Genomic DNA, 23,075 nt, shown 5'->3' with positions numbered 1-23,075 from the left:
CTTTCCTCTCCGATTCTGCGTAGAACCTCCTCATTCCTTACCTTATCAGTCCACCTAATTTTCAACATTCGTCTATAGCATCACATCTCAAATGCTTCGATTCTCTTCTGTTCCGGTTTTCCCACAGTCCATGTTTCACTACCATACAATGCTGTACTCCAGACGTACATCATCAGAAATTTCTTCCTCAAATTAAGGCCAGTATTTGATATTAGTAGACTTCTCTTGGCCAGAAATGCCTTTTTTGCCATAGCGAGTCTGCTTTTGATGTCCTCCTTGCTCCGTCCGTCATTGGTTATTTTACTGCCTAGGTAGCAGAATTCCTTAACTTCACTGACTTCGTGACCCTCAATCCTGATGTTAAGTTTCTCGCTGTTCTCATTTCTACTACTTCTCATTACCTTCGTCTTTCTCCGATTTACTCTCAAACCATACTGTGTACTCATTAGACTGTTCATTCCGTTCAGCAGATCATTTAATTCTTCTTCACTTTCACTCAGGATAGCAATGTCATCAGCGAATCGTATCATTGATATCCTTTCACCTTGTATTTTAATTCCACTCCTGAACCTTTCTTTTATTTCCATCATTGCTTCCTCGATATACAAATTGAAGAGTAGGGGCAAAAGGCTACAGCCTTGTCTTACTCCCTTCTTAATACGAGCACTTCGTTCTTGATCGTCCACTCTTATTATTCCCTCTTGGTTGTTGTACATATTGTATATGACCCGTCTCTCCCTATAGCTTACCCCTACTTTTTTCAGAATCTTTAACAGTTTGCACCATTTTATATTGTCGAACGCTTTTTCCAGGTCGACAAATCCTATGAACGTGTCTTGATTTTTCTTTAGCCTTGCTCCCATTATTAGCCGTAACGTCAGAATTGCCTCTCTCGTGCCTTTACTTTTCCTAAAGCCAAACTGATCGTCATCTAGCGCATTCTCAATTTTCTTTTCCATTCTTCTGTATATTATTCTTGTAAGCATCTTCGTTGCATGAGCTGTTAAGCTGATTGTGCGATAATTCTCGCACTTGTCAGCTCTTGCCGTCTTCGGAATTGTGTGGATGATGCTTTTCCGAAAGTCAGATGGTATGTCGCCAGACTCATATTCTGCACACCAACGTGAATAGCCGTTTTGTTGCCACTTCCCCTAACGATTTTAAAAATTCTGATGGAACGTTATCTATCCCTTCTGCCTTATTTGACAGTAAGTCCTCCAAAGCTCTTAAATTCCGATTCTAATACTGGATCCCCTATCTCTTCTAAATCTACTCCCGTTTCTTCTTCTATCACATCAGACAAATCTTCACCCTCATACAGGCTTTCAATGTATTCTTTCCACCTATCTGCTCTCTCCTCTGCATTTAACAATGGAATTCCCGTTGCACTCTTAATGTTACCACCGTTGCTTTTAATGTCACCAAAGGTTGTTTTGACTTTCCTGTATGCTGAGTCTGTCCTTCTGACAATCATATCTTTTTCGATGTCTTCACATTTTTCCTGCAGCCATTTCGTCTTAGCTTCCCTGCACTTCCTATTTATTTCATTCCTCAGCGACTTGTATTTCTGTATTCCTGATTTTCCCGGAACATGTTTGTAGTTCCTCCTTTCATCAATCAACTGAAGTATTTCTTCTGTTACCCATGGTTTCTTCGCAGCTACCTTCTTTGTACCTATGTTTTCCTTCCCAACTTCTGTGATGGCCCTTTTTAGAGACGTCCATTCCTCTTCAACTATGTTGCCTACTACGCTATTCCTTATTGCTGTATCTATAGAGTTAGAGAAATTCAAACGTATATCGTCATTCCTTAGAACTTCCGTATCCCACTTCTTAGAGTATTGATTCTTCCTGACTAATGTCTTGAACTTCAGCCTACTCTTCATCACTACTATATTGTGATCTGAGTCTATACCTGCTCCTGGGTATGCCTTACAATCCAGTATCTGATTTCGGAATCTCTGTCTGACCATGATGTAATCTAATTGAAATCTTCCCGTATCTCCCGGCCTTTTCCAAGTATACCTCCTCCTCTTGTGATTATTGAACAGGGTATTCGCTATTACTAGCTGAAACTTGTTACAGAACTCAATTAGTCTTTCTCCTCTTTCATTCCTTGTCCCAAGCCCATATTCTCCTGTAACCTTTTCTTCTACTCCTTCCCCTACAACTGCATTCCAGTCGCCCATGACTATTAGATTTTTGTCCCCCTTTACATACTGCATTACCCTTTCAATATCCTCATACACTTTCTCTATCTGTTCATCTTCAGCTTGCGACATCGGCATGTATACCTGAACTATCGTTGTCGGTGTTGCTCTGCTGTCGATTCTGATTAGAACAACCCGGTCACTGAACTGTTCACAGTAACACACCCTCTGCCCTACCTTCCTATTCATAACGAATCCTACACCTGTTATACCATTTTCTGCTGCTGTTGATATTACCCAATACTCATCTGACCAGAAATCCCTGTCTTCCTTCCACTTCACTGAACCCTACTATATCTAGATTGAGCCTTTGCATTTCCCTTTTCAAATTTTCTAGTTTCCCTACCACGTTCAAGCTTCTGACATTCCACGTCCCGACTCTTAGAACGTTTTACTTTCATTGATTATTCATCTTTTTCTCATGTAACCTTCCCCTTGGCAGTCCCCTCCCGGAGATCCGAATGGGGGACTATTCCGGAATCTTTTGCCAATGAAGAGATCTTCATGACACTTCTTCAACTACAGGCCACATGCCCTGTGGATACACGTTACGCGTTTTTAATACAGTGGTTTCCATTGCCTTCTGCATCCTTATGTCGTTGATCATTGCTGATTCTTCCGCCTTTAGGGGCAATTTCCCACCCTTAGGACAAGAGAGTGCCCTGAACCTCTATCCGCTCCTCCGCCCTCTTTGACAAGGCCGTTGGCAGAATGAGGCTGACTTCTTATGCCGGAAGTCTTCGGCCGCCAATGCTGATTATTTATCAAAATTTAGGCAGTGGCGGGGATCAAACCCGGGACCGAAGACGTTTTTTGATTATGAATCAAAGACGGTACCCCTAGACCACGGGTATGAGTTGTTAAATGCTGACTTATCTTAGTTACCATTTGGTATCAATACAGAATTTCATTCACCTGAGAAATCACACTTCCAAACCTATACGTAAGAACTTTAAAGTCTTTAAAATTTTTCCTCTCTATTTTTGGTGTATTGCCACAGCAACTGCTTTCGACCCAACTCTTCAGCATTTTGCAATATGTGTATCATGGGTGGTCACGTACTTTGATAGAAATTCTCCACTCGGCAGCATGTCACTATTTTTTGTACCATCACACACTATCTGAATGGTCAAGTGTTCTGCTGTTGCATACAGAAAACAACGATGCACATGCCTTTATCACATCAAGGTCATTGGGGTATAGTTTGCAAGAAACAACTCACCAGAAATCATTGGATTTGGCAGGGTGTGGATGCTCAGATTGAGAAAAGGTTCCTGCATAACATCAATCAGCTCCGCCACAACACTGAGTCGCCAGGTCGATCCAAGCCGTGGCAACATATCCATACTGATTTTGCAGGTCTCTGCCATGATGGGTGGTGGTAGAAGCATACAGTAAACTTCTTTTGTTGTGCCCTGGACATCCACCACCACTGAAAGTACAGCATTCATTTTATCTTCTACTTTATGTCTTTAAGGTCTTCCTGAGATCACTGTCTCAGACAGTGGACCACCATTCATGGTAGTCCATTCAGTTTTGTGCTGCCAATTCCATCCACTATGTGGCTACTACATCTTTACACCCCTAGTCTAATGGTGAAGCTGAACAGTTTACTCTAGCATTCAAATGGCACATTTAGAACCTCTGTTCCTCCCACATATACAAGAGCAAGCCTTTAGGTTTTTTCTCTCTTTTTTTTTTGCACCTCCCTACCCCTCCTTGCCATGTGGCGGGATGTCACTGGCAGAATTACAAGGGTGGTTTGAGAAATTCTCGGAATCACCACGCACCATGAGAGGTCAGCGTTAGCACAACGAGTTTATCACATTATATTCATTGGACTGTTGTCTGTAAACACGTGCCACATCAGTGCTCTTGATATAGAGCTGTGGTTGTAATGTGCCTGTGTTGTTGTTCCCACGTAGTGATCTGTAAAGACTGAAAAAGATCGAGATCTGAGCAGTGATTAAGTACTTCGTAAAGAAAGGTATGAAAGCAAATAGACATTCATGTCAATTTCCAGAAAGACTGGGGGACTCTACTCCTTCATTTTCAACTGCTGTCAAGTGGACAAATGAATTTGAATTTTGTCAGGAGAGCTTAGGTGATGATCCGCACAGTGTTCAGCCAAGATGTGTCACTACTCCAGAAATCAGGGCAAAAGTGCACACAATGGTCATGGAGGATCGCCGATTGAAAGTGCGAGAAATTGTTCACACTTGCCCGATGTCGTCTGAAAGGGTATATCACCTTTTAACTGAAGAATTAGAAATGAAAAAATTATCGGCAAGATGGGTGCCGCAACTCTTGATGCTGGATCAAAAATGCACGATAATGGACATATCGGAACAATGTTTGGCCCATTTTAGGATAAACAAATAAGAGTTTTTGTGCCAGTTTGTGACCTCAGATGAAACTTTGGTGCACTACTGTACCTCAGAGACAAAACAACAGTAAAAGCAGTGGAAACATACTGATTCTCTGCAACCACAGAAAGCAAAGACAATTCGTTCGGCAGGAAACGTCATGGCACCCCTGTTCTGGGATGAGAAGGGGATTCTGTTTGTAGATTATCTCCGCACTGGGCAAACAATTACTGGAGAATACCATGCTAACCTCCTGCACAAATTGCAACAAAAGATACTTGGAAAAAAAAGGGCAGGTTTGGCAAGGAAGAAAGTAATCTTCCATCATGGCAATGTGCCCTCGCACACATGTGCCATCTCCATGGCAAAATTACATGAACTAAGGTATGAATTGTTAGCACAACCGCCTTATTCACCTGATATGGCTCCATCAGACTTCCATCTCTTCCCAAAACTGAAAATTTTTCTTGGTGGATGAAGATTCACTTCAAACGAGGAATTGATGGCCAGAGTTGACAACTATTTTGGAGGTCTGGAGGAAACTCATTTTCGATATGAGATCAAGGCATTGAAACATCATTGGACCAAGTGCACTAATCTAGAAGTTTCAGAGCTGTAAATATTTTTTTTTTCTATTTTGTTCCGAGAACTTTTCAAACCACTCATATTACACAGTCGTAGTCACTGCACCCTGTTAAATTTTCTGTGGCCACTACGAAAACAATTTGTTCTGCAATGTGAGAAAGTTTCAGCCACAAGATGAAATATTTTACAAACTTTTTGGAGAGAAACAGTGAGCACAGTGTTATAACAAAAGCCACTGTACTTTCTTCTTACATTTTACAAGGTTCCACTGGGCTGCACCAGAAGCAGCTATGGTGTGCTTCCAAGCACGGCACAGATTCTGCCACAGACTTTTTACCCAGAAACCCTGGTATGCCACTGTGGTCCCTTCCAGCAGTTGTCTCTGGCTTTCTGCCAACTGCAGCCCACACCGTCCACAGTGGTGTCCACAGATGTCAATGTCCTGGCACCACTGCCACTGAACTGACGTGTGTGGACGTCCCGCCCACAGACGATCACTGCTCCACCACAGAAGATATCCCTGCTGTGTGTCCAACCACGGCGACTGCTCTCAGGGCACGGGTGTGCACCCTGTGACCAGTTTCTCAGCCGTTGTTCCCGGTCACTCGTAAGGTAGATATCAGGGTGCAGTCAGAGAGCTGCCATTGGTTCAAGTTACACCCCCTGTCTCCCCATCTGCATCCAGTCTCCCCGTGCTCCACCGCTGGGAACCACAGCCTTACATGACAACGGTGTTGAGGTTTGGAGGGAAGGAATGTGTCTCATTCAAAGAGTGAGGTGCCAAAGCAAGTTTGTTACATTGCAATGAAACCACAAGATACGATAGTCACTGCAAGCCGCATTGACAAATTAGTCACACCCGTGTAGCCACACCCACAAATGCTTCGCTGTACTGCAGCATATGCTCATCTATTTACCACCGAGCATGGGGCAGTCATCTCCATTTGCCATAAGACAACAGCATTGTCCTGTAGCCGTGAACTCAGTGTCTTAGGCAGAACTCACAACTATCAGTGGAAGTTATTGTTAAGTGTAGTCTCATGGAGAAACACTCTTTTCTCTGTATCAAGCGATACAGTAATGTTCAGAGACAGTTGTAAATACTCATGGCATTTCTGTTGAAATGAATTGTATAAAGTTAAGTAATTCTTCTGATCTATGTCATAAAGTGAACTAATATTTTACGACTTACAGTATCCACTCCGTCTCCTCCCAGAGCAAACCAAAGTACCCACCATTGTACCAGCGAGTGTATTTTTGTCCGGCACAACATTGCTTAATTTAATTTAATAATGGGTGTACATTTCAAATAAAGATTGCAACGACTATGTGAGTTTGCATATTCACATTTCATCAATGTAAGAAAAATTTTCTGCCTTTGTTTCTTAATTTCCTTAAGTGTGTGAAGCATCTGCACCACATGTTAGTTACATCAATTCTCTCTGCCAAAAACCACCTGTACTTCCAGTTCTCTACCAATGAAAGTGCACCATGTCCTGTGCACATTATTTTCCTCTCACAGAAAATGACTCTTCTCTTTTCTAACAGGAAGTAGTTTCCACAGAGTTGGCAATATTAAGTATTCTACATTTTCTTTCAGATGACCATCTGTCAAAAAGGTTGACAACATTGTGATTCTCCCCATCTGTTTCTAGAGTGACCAACAGTTTCACTGCCAATTTTTGTGCACACTGCAGCCCTTATAATAAAACTCTGTGGATGTTGGAGAACATTTATTTTTGCCAACTCATTAACATGTGCACAAATAATGTCACAAATATCCAAATTGTCTTTAATATGCAAATACCTCCTCTTTGAATTGTGGCAATTTCCTTGCAATATGAGAGGCTCATCCACCAATTTGCCAAACAAAAAAATTGAACTTACTTATTGCATAACAACAACAGTCCCAGACTCCCATACACAGGGTAGAAGACAAAAGAATGAAACACAATAACATATACAATTCCGTCAGAAATCCAGACCAATGGGGAGACGACCTGGACAAAACAATAGACACTGTATCAAGAACGTTACAAAAAGGATACATAGCAGTGACACTATATAGGCCTGCACCAAGCGTAACCATGACACTAAATGACAGAACAATGATATAGAAAATGAAACATTATATAGTGATACAGAAACAAGAATAATCAGGGACACATTAAGGCAAAATAACTCAGAACACAACTGCAGTTACAAAACTATATAAATGTGTAGAATAATATTAGAGATACAAATACACAAACATTAAAACTTACAAACAAAGAAAATGGTCAGAAATGTGTAACTCTGATGACCCTATTCTGAGGTCTGCTTACCTGGCAAGCCCCATAAGGTATTGACAGTAATAATAATTGTCACTGAATGGTATTTTAGAACCGTCTTCAAACAGTGACTGGTTGTTGCTGCCTAAGGGTCATTTAAAAAGGGTACCAATTTAGGAAATTAACCCTTAATGTACAATCAAATTACATACAACTTTGAATGCCATATCAAAAGAAAGTGCACAAGGTGACAAATGTACCAGAAAATGCTATGGGTGCCTTCTGCCAGAAGTAATAAGAATGCAATGTGTGCTAAGCAGCTTGCAAATGGATAGACCTACGTACTGTGGTTTGCTGATAAAGGTTATTAAAAGAAGCCTTAACTGTTTTGCTGCTATGGGCATACACGGATACCTGGCACGTAGAAAGGCGAAATGGCTATGGGTGTAGATGTACACCCAGCAGGTGGGAAGTCCAGATGGCTACGGACATTCATGTATGTCCGGCAGGTGGAAAGTTCAGACGGCTAATTGCATTCATATATGCCCGAGCTCAGGAGCAGCTAAACGTACACAATATATCAGCTACTCGCTGTTGTCCTCATTTCTGAGAACAGAGGCATTATCTGGTATTCTTTGTAAAGTAGGAAAGGGCTTTAGTCTTCACCTCCCCTGGGCCCTTTCTGCTTACGAGTCGAATATTCGGCCAGTGTTCTTTTGGCTTCTGGTGAAACAACGGCGTTCGCGAGTGTAGCCTTTGCCACGTTGGGACACAATTTATCGGACAAGGAAATCGTGGATATTCTTATGAATAGTAGCGACAAAGATTGTAGTGATACTTCTTGGATTTCTTCCACTGAAGTGTTGGATGCACCTGGACGTATTGCTGAGTCCTCGATGTCACAAAGAGAAGATTCTTCCTCTGAAGACAAAAGAAGATGAAGTAAGTGAAACTTCATCAGGAAAAAGAAAGTATGACTGGACAGAGAATCATCCAGTGACAAAACGATACCATTTTGTGAACATATTTGGCAGGTTAAAAGCAGACTTCGAAGAGTCAGCAAAATGGCTCTGAGCACTATGCGACCTAACTAACATAAGGACATCACACACATCCATGCCCGAGGCAGGATTCGAACCTGCAACCGTAGCGGTCGCTCGGCTCCAGACTGCAGCGCCTAGAACCGACGGCCACTCCAGCCAGCGAAGAGTCAGCAAGTCTTAGTTTTTTTCCCTTCTGTAGTGAGTAATACTGCCAACACTATAATACATCTAGAAATACTGCAGTATTTAAAAGATGATAATAGTTTTGTTACCTTGAACAGATATCCAAAAGTAAAAAACAAAAAAGATTACCCTCAAAGATAAAATTTGTTTACCAAGTTCTGCTCCTGCTGAAAGACTATTTTCATTTGGTTGAATAATACACACGGTCACTATGCTGCGCAGACATACTGTCTGGCTAAAGCACTCTGTGACAGTTTTGTGTTAACAATGCGAAGTAGAGAATGGATTTAAACAATCAATACACCCACTGCAGGAACAATATGTAAGAAACTATCAACTGAACTAAGTAGGGCATAGATATGAGAAAAATGTAATGTTCTGCAAATAATATTATTGTATAAAAGAATTTTCTAAAGTCATTAGAAAGAAAGAGGTCTGTGTATGTGCGGATGGATACGTGTGTGTGTGTGTGTGTGTACCTGCCCTTTTTTCCCCCCTAAGGTAAGTCTTTCTGCTCCCGGGATTGGAATGACTCCTTACCCTGTCCCTTAAAACACACATCCTTTCGTCTTTCCCTCTCCTTCCATCTTTCCTGATAAAGCAACCATTGGTTGTGAACACTTGAATTTTGTGTGTATGTATGTGTCTATCAACATGCCAGCGCTTTCATTTGGTAAGTCACATCGTCTTTGTTTTTAGATATACAATAGAAAGAAAGAGTTTACATGTGAAGGAAAACTGAAAAAGTAAAACATAAAACTTATTAAGTCTGGCCAAACAATGAAGGGTATTGCCCCCTACAGGTCAAGGACCCAGTACAGAAATTGTAACGTAATGTCTACTCTGAGCAGCAAATAAACAAATGCTCAACAACCAGAAAATTGCACCAGAACTGTATACTGTCGTCTAGTAAAGTCTGGACAGCAGCAGTATACAGTAAGGGGGCAGTTGCACTGTACCGAAAGTGAGATACCTGAAAGATCGGAAGATTTTAATTGTTTGTCTCTCTCTTCCTCATGATTTATAGGAAAATTATACTACACGTGGCACTGAATCTATGTTATCTCAGTAATTCCAAATTTCCTACTGTTCACTTCTTAACAGTTTTCTTTTATTAATCTCTTCTCTTGTTTTGGACGTCTCTACAGTACGATGTTTCACGGAGGCATTCTGTCTTTTGTGTGAAGCAAAAAAGTGTAAACTTTTATCTTAATACAGTATATTACAAGCCTTGAGTGGGGTTTTATTCAGCAGGAGGAAAATCCCAAGTCCATTACACTCCATTCTACAAAAATTTTATATCACGGAGATATGCCTCATCGATACGACACAGTCAGAAGAAATTTATTTATACAGTAAGAGGAAGGCCACAGAAGAAGATTCTGGAGCTGCTATTATCAAGAAGAAATGAGGTAAAGTGATAACTTGCACAAACATTACTTTACAAGACATTAATCAAAATTGGTGGTTTTACAGGTGAAAGCGACAATACCAGCTGCTTGGTCTGCTGCCCTCTTAACATTATTTACACAAATTGTAAAAAGTTAAAAAAAATAGACAATCACGTCATCCCCACTTCACAGACCAATCCTTCAGCAATACCAATACAGCTGTTACAGGTTAGGACTGCTCTCACTCAGTACACAGTCCCCGCACGGTACGGCAGTTTGAGCTGGCACACAGCACACGTACGATATTTCTGAGCCACGTCCTTACCGGAGTGTGTTTCCCATTCTGCATCCCTGTACGGGTCCCGGTGCCTAGGTCACACTACTCACCGCCCTTCTGCCTCCTGCTGCTCCTGCGCCGGTTCTCAGCCCGTCCTCTGCGACGTCTTTGAGTGGCCGGCACTCCTCGCATTCTCGGGTATCACCACGTCCCTCGCCGCCTTGTCCGCCAGGGACCCTTCGATCCGGTCCCTGTACTCCTCCCATTCCGTTCTCTTCCTGTAAACCAAACCAGGCATTTTGATAATTTAATTTTGTTTCTGATCTCTCCGAGATGCATTAAAATCTCAGAACACTTCACATACAATTTTCCGTGAACAATATATCCACACTGGCAGAGACCTTTCCCAGTTCAGATGTATATTACGAGGAAATGAACCTATCACTTTTGTTTACTTAGTATGGCTGCATTTGGGCCTTAACATTCTCTCGCGCATCAGACCAGGAACAGCTCATTCCAAAACATATTACAAAACTCAGCTTCTAAGTAGACCTCTGGTTCATTTATGTAAAGCTGAGGAATTATTATGAGAATAATTACAATCACCAACCCAAGTATTACCTATTAGTAGTACAGATTGTCATTAACAATAACATATACAACATATAATAATAACATATACAACTACGGAAATCTGTAATTATTGATACATGTTCAATTAACCAGAAGTTCCTAAATGCAATGTAACATATACCAAACAGTTAAAAGGAAGTCGCGCTGTGTCACTTTCCATTCTTAACCAAACTAACATCAGACAGGAAAGAGAAATAATAATAATAATAATAATAATAATAATACAGATTAAGCGTGGAATATACCAAGGAGACTCATCAAGTCCTTTCTGGTTCTGCCTTGCTCTGAACCCACTATCCAACATGCTAAATAATACAAATTATCGATACAATATTACTGTAACATACCCACACAAAATCACACATTTTCTATACATGGATGATCTAAAACTACTGGCAGCAACAAATCAACAACTCAACCAATTACTAAAGATAACAGAAGTATTCAGCAATGATATAAATATGGCTTTTGGAACAGACAAATGTAAGAAAAATAGCATGGTCAAGGGGAAAACACACTAAACAAGAAGATTACATATTGGATAACCACAACGACTGCATAGAAGCAATGGAAAAAACAGATGCCTATAAATATCTAGGATACAGACCAAAAAATAGGAATAGATAATACAAATATTAAAGAAGAACTAAAAGAAAAATATAGACAAAGACCAACAAAAATACAGAAAACAGAATTGACAGCAAGAAACAAAACCAAAGCTATAAATACTTATGCTATACCAATACTGACCTACTCATTTGGAGTAGTGAAATAGAGTAACACAGCCCTAGAAGCACTCAATACACTTACACGATCACAATGCCACAAATATAGAATACATCACATACATTCAGCAACAGAAAGATTCACATTAAGCCGAAAGGACAGAGGAAGGGGATTTATCGACATAAAAAACCTACATTATGGACAGGTAGAAAATTTAAGAAAATTCTTTCTAGAACGAGCAGAAACTAGCAAAATACACAAAGCAATCACTCATATAAATACATCGGCTACACCACTGCAATTTCATAACCACTTCTACAACCCTTTGAATCACATAACATTAACAGATACGAAGAAAGTAAATTGGAAAAAGAAAACACTACATGGCAAGCTCCCATATCATCTAACACAGCCACACATCGATCAAGACGCATCCAACACATGGCTAAGAAAAGGCAATATATACAGTGAGATGGAAGGATTCATGATTGCAAATACAGGATCAAACAATAAACACAAGATATTACAGTAAGCATATTATTAAAGATCCCAATACCACAACAGATAAATGCAGACTTTTCAAACAACAAATAGAAACAGTAGATCACATCACAAGCGGATGTACAATACTAGCAAATACAGAATACCCCTGAAGACATGGCAATGTAGCAAAAATAATACATCAACAGCTTGCCTTACAACATTAACTTATACAACAACATGTTCCCACATACAAGTATGCAACACAAAATGTACTGGAGAATGATGAATACAAATTATACTGGAACAGAACCATTATAACAGTTAAAACAACACCACATAACAAACCTGACATCACACTCACCAATAAAAAGAAGAAATTAATACAACTAATCGAAATATCCATACCCAATACAACAAATATACAAAAGAAAACAGGAGAAAATATTGAAAAATACATCCAACTGGCTGAGGAAGTCAAGGATATGTGGCATCAGGATAAAGTTGACATTATACCAATTATACTATCAACTACAGGGGTCATACCACACAATATCCACCAGTACATCAATGCAATACAGCTACATCCAAACATATATAGAACTACAGAAATACATAATTATTGATACATGTTCAATTATCCAAAAGTTCCTAAATGCAATATAACATATACCGTACAGTTAAAAGGAAGTCACGCTTGATCAAGGTCCACGTCACTTTCTACTTCTGACCAGACATAACGTCTGAGATAAGAAAGAAATAATAATAATATTAAAAATAAAAACAAAAATAAGAGAAAATAAGAACAAAATTTATTAGTTTAGCACATCTGAAGCTGCATTACTAATCAGATTGGGAGGAATAATTAATAATGGAGATGACTGAAATAACAATGACAGCAGCTGTTAAGAGTGCACTGACTTTCAATAGAGGGCTCTGTATACGAAAGGGAGGGGAAGAAGCTACTGACAGGAGTAAGCTGCAGACTAGTGGGTGGAAGAGATTCCTTCTGTGATAAAAGTTAGACCATGAGGTGCCTTTTGAAGTTTGGAAACAATTTAATTTCCCTGATATATTGAGGAAGAGTGTTCCGATGTTGGGTTCGTGAAAAAGATGGCTGTGTTGTGTAGTGGTATAGAGAGGATGTTACTTTGTTGACAATGAGTATTTTTTCTGTGACATTCAGATACTGGTGTAAGAGTTGAAGATAGATAAGAGAGAGTGCAACGACTGACAAGACGACAGAGTGAACCCAAGGTATCACAGTTTGTACTTTTAATCGATACACAGTTGTCATAATTATCACAGCCAAAAGTGACCTTTAGTTACCAGTCAATATTTTACACATACTATCCCAAACCATTTAGGCCAAAATTACATAGGAAGTAGAGAATCCTAAACTGAGTATTTTGAGATCAGGAACAGGTGGTCAGAAATTAACAATATACGGGGCGGAAATCAACATTTTATGCAATCTTCCTGGCAGAGTAATACCGAGTTCTTGAGCGAGCTTTGAACTTGGCATCTTCGCCTTTTGTTGGCAAGTGGTCCTCCAACCGAGCTTCACTTTCGCCAGTACATCAAAACCTACTTTCCAAACCTCACAGCGGCTCATGTGTAACTCTTGCAAGACTAGCACTCCTGGACGAAAGGATATATACATAAAGTTTAACAAACTACATGTAAAGTTTATACATAAATTTCAACAAACAGTGCAAGAGTAATTAAGTTTTTCCAAAATATATCAACGTGAAAATTAAAGCTACCTCCACAGCAGCAAAACGAGCTAATAAGCTGCACTCGATAATGGCCTAAGGCTGAAACTGCAATCATGAAATAAAGGAAGTGTTACAGTCACTGGTGTAAAATGATGTCTTTTATAAAGTTCTACATGACTGTGAATCCCAGGTATAAAAAGTGAAACCACACTGTAAGCAGCAGCACCAGCGCATGATAGGAGTGGCGCCTGGATGGAGGTAAGGAGGAGGCTGGGGCGGAGAGGGGGCGGGATACTTAGCGGAAAAGGAGACACAGAGCGGGGAAATGAGGAAAAAAAGAAAAATGCATGCAACTGCTATTTTTTCAGCCTATTTTTCCAGTGAAGAATGTTCAACTAGTGAGATTACAGGTAAGTGGTAAATGGCTTTTTCATTCCAAACTGGTGTCATGATGTTTCAGACTGTTTAGGTACAAAAACAAACAAAGCGGAAAGAGAAGAGAGTCAGGAACGTAACCCAGTTTCTAATACCCCCCAGCCTTGTTAAAGAATGGTGGAATAATTCAGTTGTAGTTCACGATTCTTCCCTATCACTTCTGACGGGTCTCAGTTAACTACTTTCCTGTGGTTGAGAGTGAATGTTCTGTTGTGCTCAGCTGCTAAACATATAGCATTACAAGTTCAGTTTCTATACCGGATCCAGTTTCCATTCAAGTTTCGAGGAGTTTTACTCGGAACATTCAAATGTTAGTCAGCTGCCAGTAAGATGCAATATAAATGACCATTAAGATGTGATGTCAGTCAGTCAAACCAAAACAAAAGCCATTACACACACTGAACTTTCAACAGTAATCAACAAAAGAATGTGTAAAATGTTGGACACAGACACACACACACACACACACACACACACAGACACACACACACACACACACAGACACACACACACACACACACAGTGCCGATTCAGAGGGTCCCCGAATAGAGCACACCACAGTTCAGGCATTGCTACAAGCGAATTCCACAGAGCTCAGCATCTCCGGATGTAAAATATTCATAAAGTGATGCTGAGTGTTGTGTACATAGTTCCGCATAGTCAGCGCGTACACAACTTTCCCAAGAGAGCGCGTCCTGCTAAGAACAACAGTGCTCGTCTGTCTCCGCACTACGAGATGGCGCTGTCTTAGAGATGGACCAAATTCTGCTTCCGCCGATCCGCGTATTAATATGTAATGCAGCCAATGAGATTGCTGCTAACGTAGAACCTTTTCTCCTCGCGGATCACATTCGTGCAGTGATACCCAAATGTGCGAGGTATTATAATGAGTGTACAGACCTCCGATTAATCAGTCTGCATTTGTCTGTACCAGTCTATAGTCAAGTTTCAGTCTGTGCCTAATAAGATTATCATATTCCTGTACATAGCCATGAAGAGAAATGTTGAGACACTTTGTCAAGTATCAGAGATATGTGAGAATAAGATTGACGTACCAAGACCAAAGAAACTTCAGATTGTCAATTGTAAATAGCATCCAGAACCAAGTTAAGTTATTTTTTTGCTTTTTTATTATTTTAATAAATGTGTGTGAAAATTAATCAAGCTCTGTTTAAAGTTGGTCACCATCAATCTGCTATTCTAAGCGTGCAAGTGGCATTGCTATCGTCTGACCTAATGGCAGAAGATAAACACACCACGATAAGAACACAAGACATATTGCTGACACTCGCCTACTTCGTTAGAGCGACAAGTCAAATAATCTGATGGTGTGTGTACCGAAGGTCTTACAGTACACACACCACACTGAGGTAAGGAATGCAGTAAGCACCTGGATAAACAGACTGCTGATAGCGAACTGTGATGGGGGAATCTCTAGCTCATAGATGTATGACAAGTTCTTAAGTAATGCAAACGATTATGTAAAGAGATAAAAGAAAGTCTCTGTATGCTACATTTTTGTTAATGAACTATTTTATGGGATTTATGAAATGTAAACAGTCATTAGTTCCTGATTTAGCCTCATGTTTTACCCTGTCAGATCCATTCACATTAAAACACCATATTTACACTATTAACGCAACAATCCTTATTGCGTATAAAACAGTTTAAGACAATACGTAACAACTCCACGAATATACTCTGGAAAGAGATACGGATGTCCTATGAGAACAAAACAACTACAGCAATGTGCTGAAGAAAGCTAGCTCCAAAACAGGATTCTGAACATCATGATCGAAACTGATACAATGTGCATACTACTTTTATTTCTGCTTGACATTCAAACTGTTTTCCACTCTTCAGTTATGACACAACCAGAAGTTTGGACGGTACCAGCCATAAATGCTTCAGCTGCTGTGTAGCAACAATAACTAACATTAACTAAAATAACACGCGCACACGCGCACACACACACAAAAGAAATGAAGTGTGACTACCGTTGCAGTCCCATGACTTCGACGTCAGGGCGGAGAGCGGCAAACGCCTCAAGACCACGGCGTGTCACTCCGCAGCCCGCGAGGTCCAGATGGCGCAGTGTGTTCACCAGGGCCAGATAGCGCACACTTGCATCAGTCACGTATGAGAACCTGTAGCAGAGGACAGGGGTAAAATAACTACCAGACTCGGTCTTTCAATAGGCCACTGTCTACGTGAGAGTGAGAATTGTTATAAACTGTTCCGATACCAGGAGACTGAGCAAACGCTTCAATGTAATCAATGTTTAATGATTTTCCTATACCTTGTTACTGCTGTGCACATTTATTTATTTATTATGATAATAACAGAAGCTGGAGAAATGAATTTGTGCTACTGCTGGGACTTAAACCCAGGACTCCTCCTTGCTATGCAGATGTTCTAACCATTACATCACCATAGCAGTATGTGTAACGAAAGCTGCATAGACTATACTAGTCCAATGTTCTCCCTTACAAACTTCAATTCACGCCTTTGGCTCTTTCTCTTCCACCCCCCCCCCCCCCCCCTCTTAAATCGTCAGTACTGCCAAAGCTCTCTGGCACTGGAATAGCACCCCTGCTTTGTATGTAATGGGAAAACACTGTCTGTGCCTCAGGCATAAATGATCTATGGATGTCACGGAATTACATTTTTCCTTGAGACATAAGAGTCTCAACTTTATCTTTGATAATGACAGAAACTGAAGAAATGAATTGAAGTTTGTGCTACGGAGGGCACTGGACGCAGCTGTGTTAGCTGTATCGCTAAGGTGACGTAATGGTTAGCAAATCATCCTAGTATGCAGGAGACTTGGGCTGAAGTCCAAGCAGTGACACAAATTGTAATTCATTTCTTGAGTTTCTATCATTATCAAAGATAGAGTTGAGACTTTTATGTCTCAATGAAAAATGTAATTCCATCATTTATCACAATTCACAATGTTTACATTTTGTTACTGTTTCGAGGTCAGACTAATTCTTTTGAACAGATATGCGACAAAAAATTTATTACTTTGTGGCAGTAAGCTACGAAAAAAACTAATACTTTCATCCTTTTCTCAGTATGACTATCTGCTTTCAAAATGAGAAAAACTCATTTCCGTGCTGCTGGATTGTAAGTGACCAGAGATATGCCTAGGAGCCACTGTATCAAATCGTCATTCATAGAGCTGTCACGAGAGGGAATTACTATGACAATTTACATTTATATTGAATAAGTGTAACAAAATAAAATAGAACGATCTACTCAACACTGTTTTATAAGGAAACACTTATCACTGTGACAATATCAGTTATTTTACATGTAGAGGAAGGATCTAAATTGCACTTCACTACTTATCCCTCAGCGATCTTTGAAATGGTGATGTTTAGTGCTCACAATCATCTTGTGGAGCATAAGAGACCAAACTATTCAGAACCGAGAAGTAATTATCATATTCCTTCTTTTAATGTGTAAGCATATTTTCTATAGGAGTTTTGATAGTTCTGTCTTTAAATATAAATGTGGTCAATGAACACCAAGATCAGAGAAACATGTCTGTTCCCACAAAGAGGATTAACAATTTTATCTCGCGAGAAACCATTAACTAATCTGCACACAGTTTTCTCACTTTATAATTGTGTGATGGTTCCATAATTGCATTTCTGTTTGCAATAAATAACAACCATTTTTGGAATTTGGCAGCTTCAATTAATTCTGTAATTAGAAAAGTCTGTATGGAGTAACAAAGATCAATATCAAAATCGAGACCAAGATCAAGCATACAAAACAATTATGGAGTAAAAAAATGAACAAAATTCAGAAGCATTGTGTAATACACCTTATACCAGTATGTGCTGAGTAAAGTTGTGGGAGTGTTAGGGTGTTTCTAAAAAAGCAAAGAGAAATGTAGCCTTTAACAGTGGAAGGGTAATACTCTACGAGTCAAAATGACAAATGTCTGAAGTTTGAATGTGGAAGGGAATCTAGGAAACTTGAAAAGGAAAATACTACATGCCAATATCACAAGCAGAAGCAGATGTAGAGAAAGTGTATGAGGAGACTGAGTGGGAAACTCCGTATGTAGATAAGAGATGGGAGACGGGCATGTGGTACTAGGGAAGGGCATGCAAGAAATAAGTTACAGAATAACCTGGGATGCGTAAGAAGAATGAGAGAAGAGATAGAGACTAATTGAACTACAAATTTAAGCTAGTAGCAGCAAATATTCTGTACAAAAATCACAAAAAGAGTAACATGGAAATGGCCAGGAGATATGGGAAAATTGAAACTCCATTACATAATGGCAAGATGGGAGATTGTATGGCATACCCATACTCAGAGCCAATACAGATTTATATCACAACTTCATAAGGATGAAGAGTAAGCTGAAGTTCAAGAAATACTACCGAACAACCAATGTGATAAGTATTGGGATACTGTAGCACTGAGGAATGACGACACACGCCGGAAGTGCTCCAAGGCTGCAGAAACTAAACACCGCAGAAGGCAGTTCAGTTGAAGAGGAATGGACATACCTAAAATAAGTGCAGTGAACCTTTATAAATGTTAAATATTGCTTTTGGTTAGTGTAGTAAAAATAAAAGAAGCATTTAAGATGGGTATAACCATTTTGAAGAGGACCACAAAGAGGTTTACGATGACGAGCTCACCGAACGCCCCAAAGCATCATCAAATGGTAAAATCGACGCAATGTTGAAAGAAATTACTGTGAATGGTCGGCAAAGCACAACCTGAGATGTTGCTCGTGCCGTGAATTTTTTTGGGGGATTTTTTAGGTATGAAACTTGTGACAGTAATGCTGCTGAATCTCTAACAAAAATACCGGAGAATCAAGTTGCTCACTAGTCGCTTTTGAAGTGAACAACGATGCAGAAATATTGAAATGTGTCAGAATAGCTGATGATACACAGGTTTAAGGATTATACATCAAAACTAATGCTCCGTCCTATTGGTCACATTCTGGATTACCGAGACTCAAAAAAAGCTTGGCAAATTCAATGTGAAGGTTAGGGTCATTCCTTGTGAAGTGGTCCATTGTTTAACTATACAAAATCAGGCGCTTCTGAGACCAGAGTCCTTTCATAAAGATTATCCAAAGTTGGCACTCTAGCATGCATACAGGTCATGCATATTTGGGACACCTATTAAAGAGAGGCTCTGGAAATGGAATCAAAGGAGATATGGAGCTGAAACTTTTTTCGTATCCATGTGACACATTGTGGAACCTACTCAAAAAATTTCACGGGATTCGGAAATGGTCCTGCCGGGGCCATCTCATTTGGTCCACTTGATGAGCAATGACCCATTACCCTTATTGTATTTTTAGATTTTATCAGCACAGTAGACCACAAGCTGTTGACTTGAAGGTCGAATTATCTGAAGAGTATTGTGAGGAGCTTTCAATATGTAATAGAACACTGTTTTTTCTCAGCAAATTTCAGTTTGCTATGGGACATTGTGGAACATTCCCAGCCCCTGTAATTTCATGAAGTTCCAAAAGTGGTGGTGCTGTACGCTGCCTTCAGAACGGCATCTGTAACAGACGTGCAATCCAAGAAAGAGTTGTCACTGCATTTCTCTTAGCATGAAACCAGAGCACTGCAAATATTCAAGCACTTGCAGGATGTCTGGCAGTTAACAAAAGTACAGTGAGTTGTTGGGCGAGACATCTGTCAGCATCACAACAAGGTAGCGAAAAAACTATCATCTGCACACCAACCAGCGGCACACAGCTGTGACTCTTTCAGTGTTTGGATGTCAGGACACTCATTTGAGGTGACAGATCACAATCTGAGCCCTTGCTGCACAAGTGGACATCTCTGTTGGTAGTGCTGACACTCTTCCACAAGTTGGGGAACTTTAAGGTGTGTGCCTGCTGAGTCCTTCAATGCCTGGCGGAAGACTATAAAGAGCAACCTAGCACCATCTGTACTTAATTGTTTGCACATTACGAGGCTCACTGCGACGATCTTGTAGCAGGTGACGGAACGTGGGTTCATCAATTTGAAACAGAAACAAAATGGCAATCTGTGGCATGCCCTTACACCACCTCACCTGAAGAAACAGTGCAAACCTGCTCACTCAGCTGGTAAAGTCTTCTGGGACTTTGGAGAGATTACTCTGATGTCCTCCCTCACGGTGCTGCAAACAATGCTGAAATGTATTGTGCATTCTCAGGGAAATTACATGTCAATACAAGGCCTCACAGAAATCTGTTCACCCGAGAGCAGCTCAGTAAACTTCACTGGACTGTTATCCATCTGTCCTACAGCATGGATCTCTCGCCTTTCAACTTTCATCTATTTGGTCCAATGAAGAATGCACTCAGCAGGAAGCAGTACACAGATGATGGGGAAGTTACCAATGCAGCAAGACATCGACTCCGATGTCGACTAGTAGAGTTGAACTGTGTAGGCATGTGCCCCCTCCCCCCCCCTCCCCCCCCCCCCCCCCAGTAAAGTGGTACCAGTCACATTGAATGGAGATTATGTTAAAAAATAGGGTTTTGTTGCCAAAAGATCGAGAAATAAAACAATGTATTTGTGGTTAAATAATTTAACACTTCTGCACAACTATACTGCATCTGCTCACACTTTGTTGATCATCCACAAGTATTTGGGCAAAAACAGAACTGTAGTCTGACCCCAGCCCACATACTCGTCAGACATGGGCCCATGCGACTCTTCCCTTCAGAAAAATAAAGAAAACATTACACGTCCTCTGTTCTACAAGCATAAATGATGTCTTTAAAATGGCATTGCTGATAGCATTTAAAGTTATGCCAAAGGTAAAGCATTCCAGAAGTGTTTTGGGGATTGAAAAAAGCACTGGTATATGTATACAATTGGAATAGACAAAGAAATAAAAATGTTTACAAAAAACTGAGATTCTCATTACTTTTTGAACACACCTCGTATCACTATATTGGGCAGTACTTTATCTCAAACAAGGATTGCTACAATGCACGCTGAGGCAATAATATTATAAATGGGAACAAAGTTTGTTATACACTGTAACTGGTGCCTGTTCAGTAAAAATAAGCAAACATTTTAAATTATATAAAACCATATATGTGAAACTTGCTGCCAGGATACAATTTTAGCAGGTGAAGACTAACAGCAGAGGCACGGCATCGCTCTACACACAATACTGACCCGCGGACGACGAGCTTCCTGAGGCGTGGATTGTGCTCTGTCAGGGCGATGCCGACCATGCGCACGACAACCACACCTGGAGCGGAGCGTGTGCCCTTCCCCAGGGAGCAGATCCCAGTGTCTGATACAGACTCCATCAAACTCGGTGACCAGTCCACGCAGTTGACTCCTGGATGACGACCCTGCAACTGTCAATGGCAATGAACACCGCATGTGGTACAGGAGCTGCTGGAAGGGGGAGAAGGAGGAAAGCCTCTCCCACCAATGCACCAATGCCAGCCAGCCTCCCCCCCCCCCCCCCCCGCCTCTCTCTCTCTCTCTCTCTCTCTCTCTCTCTCTCTCTCTCTCTCTCTCTCTCTCTCACTCACTCACTCACACACACAAATTATATCAAAGGAAAAGCTTTCACTTCTTGCTTTGGTGTTTATAGTTTATGTGGAGAAAAAGAAATCCCATAACATGGGTATAAAAAAAGGAGAGTGAGAAAGAAAGAGAGAGAGAAAGAGAGAGAGAGAGAGAGAGAGAGAGAGAGAGAGAGAGAGAGAGAGAGAGAGAAAGTTTTATAGGCTACTAGAAGAGAAGGCAGCTGCTGTCAGGTGTGAATATTGGGCATGAGGTGGAAAAAGAAAAGAAAAATATAAAGACTGGTATTATTTTTTAAAAGCTACATATTTTCAAATTGTTCACACAACAACCTTAACCCCTTCAAAATACTCTCCATTACAACTAATAAATTTGTCCCATCGATACTGCCATTGTTTGAATTTTTTGTTGCCATTTTTAGATATGGCTCACAGCTCCTCCATTGATTTTTTCCTTGAATTCTTCAATGCTGTCAAACCCGTGTCCTTTCATGGCCCTTTTCATGTGTGGAAATAAGAATAACTCGCACAGAGCCAGGTCAGGCAAATAAGGTGCGTGGGGCAGCAGATCCATGCCATTTTTAGTCAAAAACTGTCTAACAGAGGTGTGCTAGTGTGTTGTTGTGGTGGAAGAACCAGGCTTCCACCTGCCACAAATCATGTCTTTTTTACGACCACTGTCACGGAAACTTCTCAAAACTTCCAACTTAAAGGTTTGATCAATAGTCTGACCTGCAGGAACAAACTCTGAATAAACAATGTCATTGGCATTAAAAAAAATTTTTTTAATGAAATCGGCAATGTTTTGATGATGTTAGTTTGACTCGGCAATATTTTTTCGGACGGGGTCATGAATATAGCACAATGACTTATCACCAGTAATGACCTATGGCAGAAAATCTAGAGCAGTTTCCAGCTGCTGTTCCAAAGCACATGTTTTTAACTCAACGTTCTTTTGATTGTCAGTCAGAACCAGATGATCAAACTTGGCAACTGTTTTTATTCCCAAATCTTCCATTAAACCGAGCTCTAAGACAACCCACTAATCTCTGACAGTTGATCAATTGTATATCGACAGTCTGTGATCACAAGCTCCCTTATTTTTTCAATATTTTCTTCGATTCGGGCAGCTGATGGACATCCAGAACGAAGTTTGTCATCAGTTGATATGTCTCCATTTTTAATAGAACAAGTCACCAGTATACTTTTTTTCAAGCTGATTTCA

At 40.4% G+C, this 23,075-nt stretch overlaps 1 protein-coding gene across 8 annotated transcripts in view; it reads right to left on the bottom strand.

The window, feature by feature from the left end:
- Positions 1-23,075, bottom strand: part of LOC126293452 (uncharacterized) — a 68,335-nt gene that overhangs the window by 5,603 nt on the left and 39,657 nt on the right. For 4 of the 8 annotated variants that reach the window (XM_049986693.1, XM_049986689.1, XM_049986692.1 and 1 more), the window contains exons 7-9: positions 21,489-21,676; positions 16,314-16,463; positions 10,435-10,602 (exon numbers count right to left, since the gene is read on the bottom strand). In XM_049986693.1, coding sequence (XP_049842650.1) covers positions 10,470-10,602; positions 16,314-16,463; positions 21,489-21,676 — 471 coding nt within the window. In that variant the 3' untranslated portion in view covers positions 10,435-10,469. The remainder of the gene's footprint in view (positions 1-10,434; positions 10,603-16,313; positions 16,464-21,488; positions 21,677-23,075) is intronic. The other 4 variants (XM_049986695.1, XM_049986691.1, XM_049986690.1 and 1 more) reach the window with 1 other exon arrangement.

The sequence above is a fragment of the Schistocerca gregaria genome, chromosome 10 (genome assembly GCF_023897955.1).
Source record: "Schistocerca gregaria isolate iqSchGreg1 chromosome 10, iqSchGreg1.2, whole genome shotgun sequence".
Classification (NCBI taxonomy): Eukaryota; Metazoa; Arthropoda; class Insecta; order Orthoptera; family Acrididae; genus Schistocerca; species Schistocerca gregaria.
Note: the sequence above shows the minus strand (reverse complement) of the source record. Positions and strands in the feature narration are given on the sequence as shown.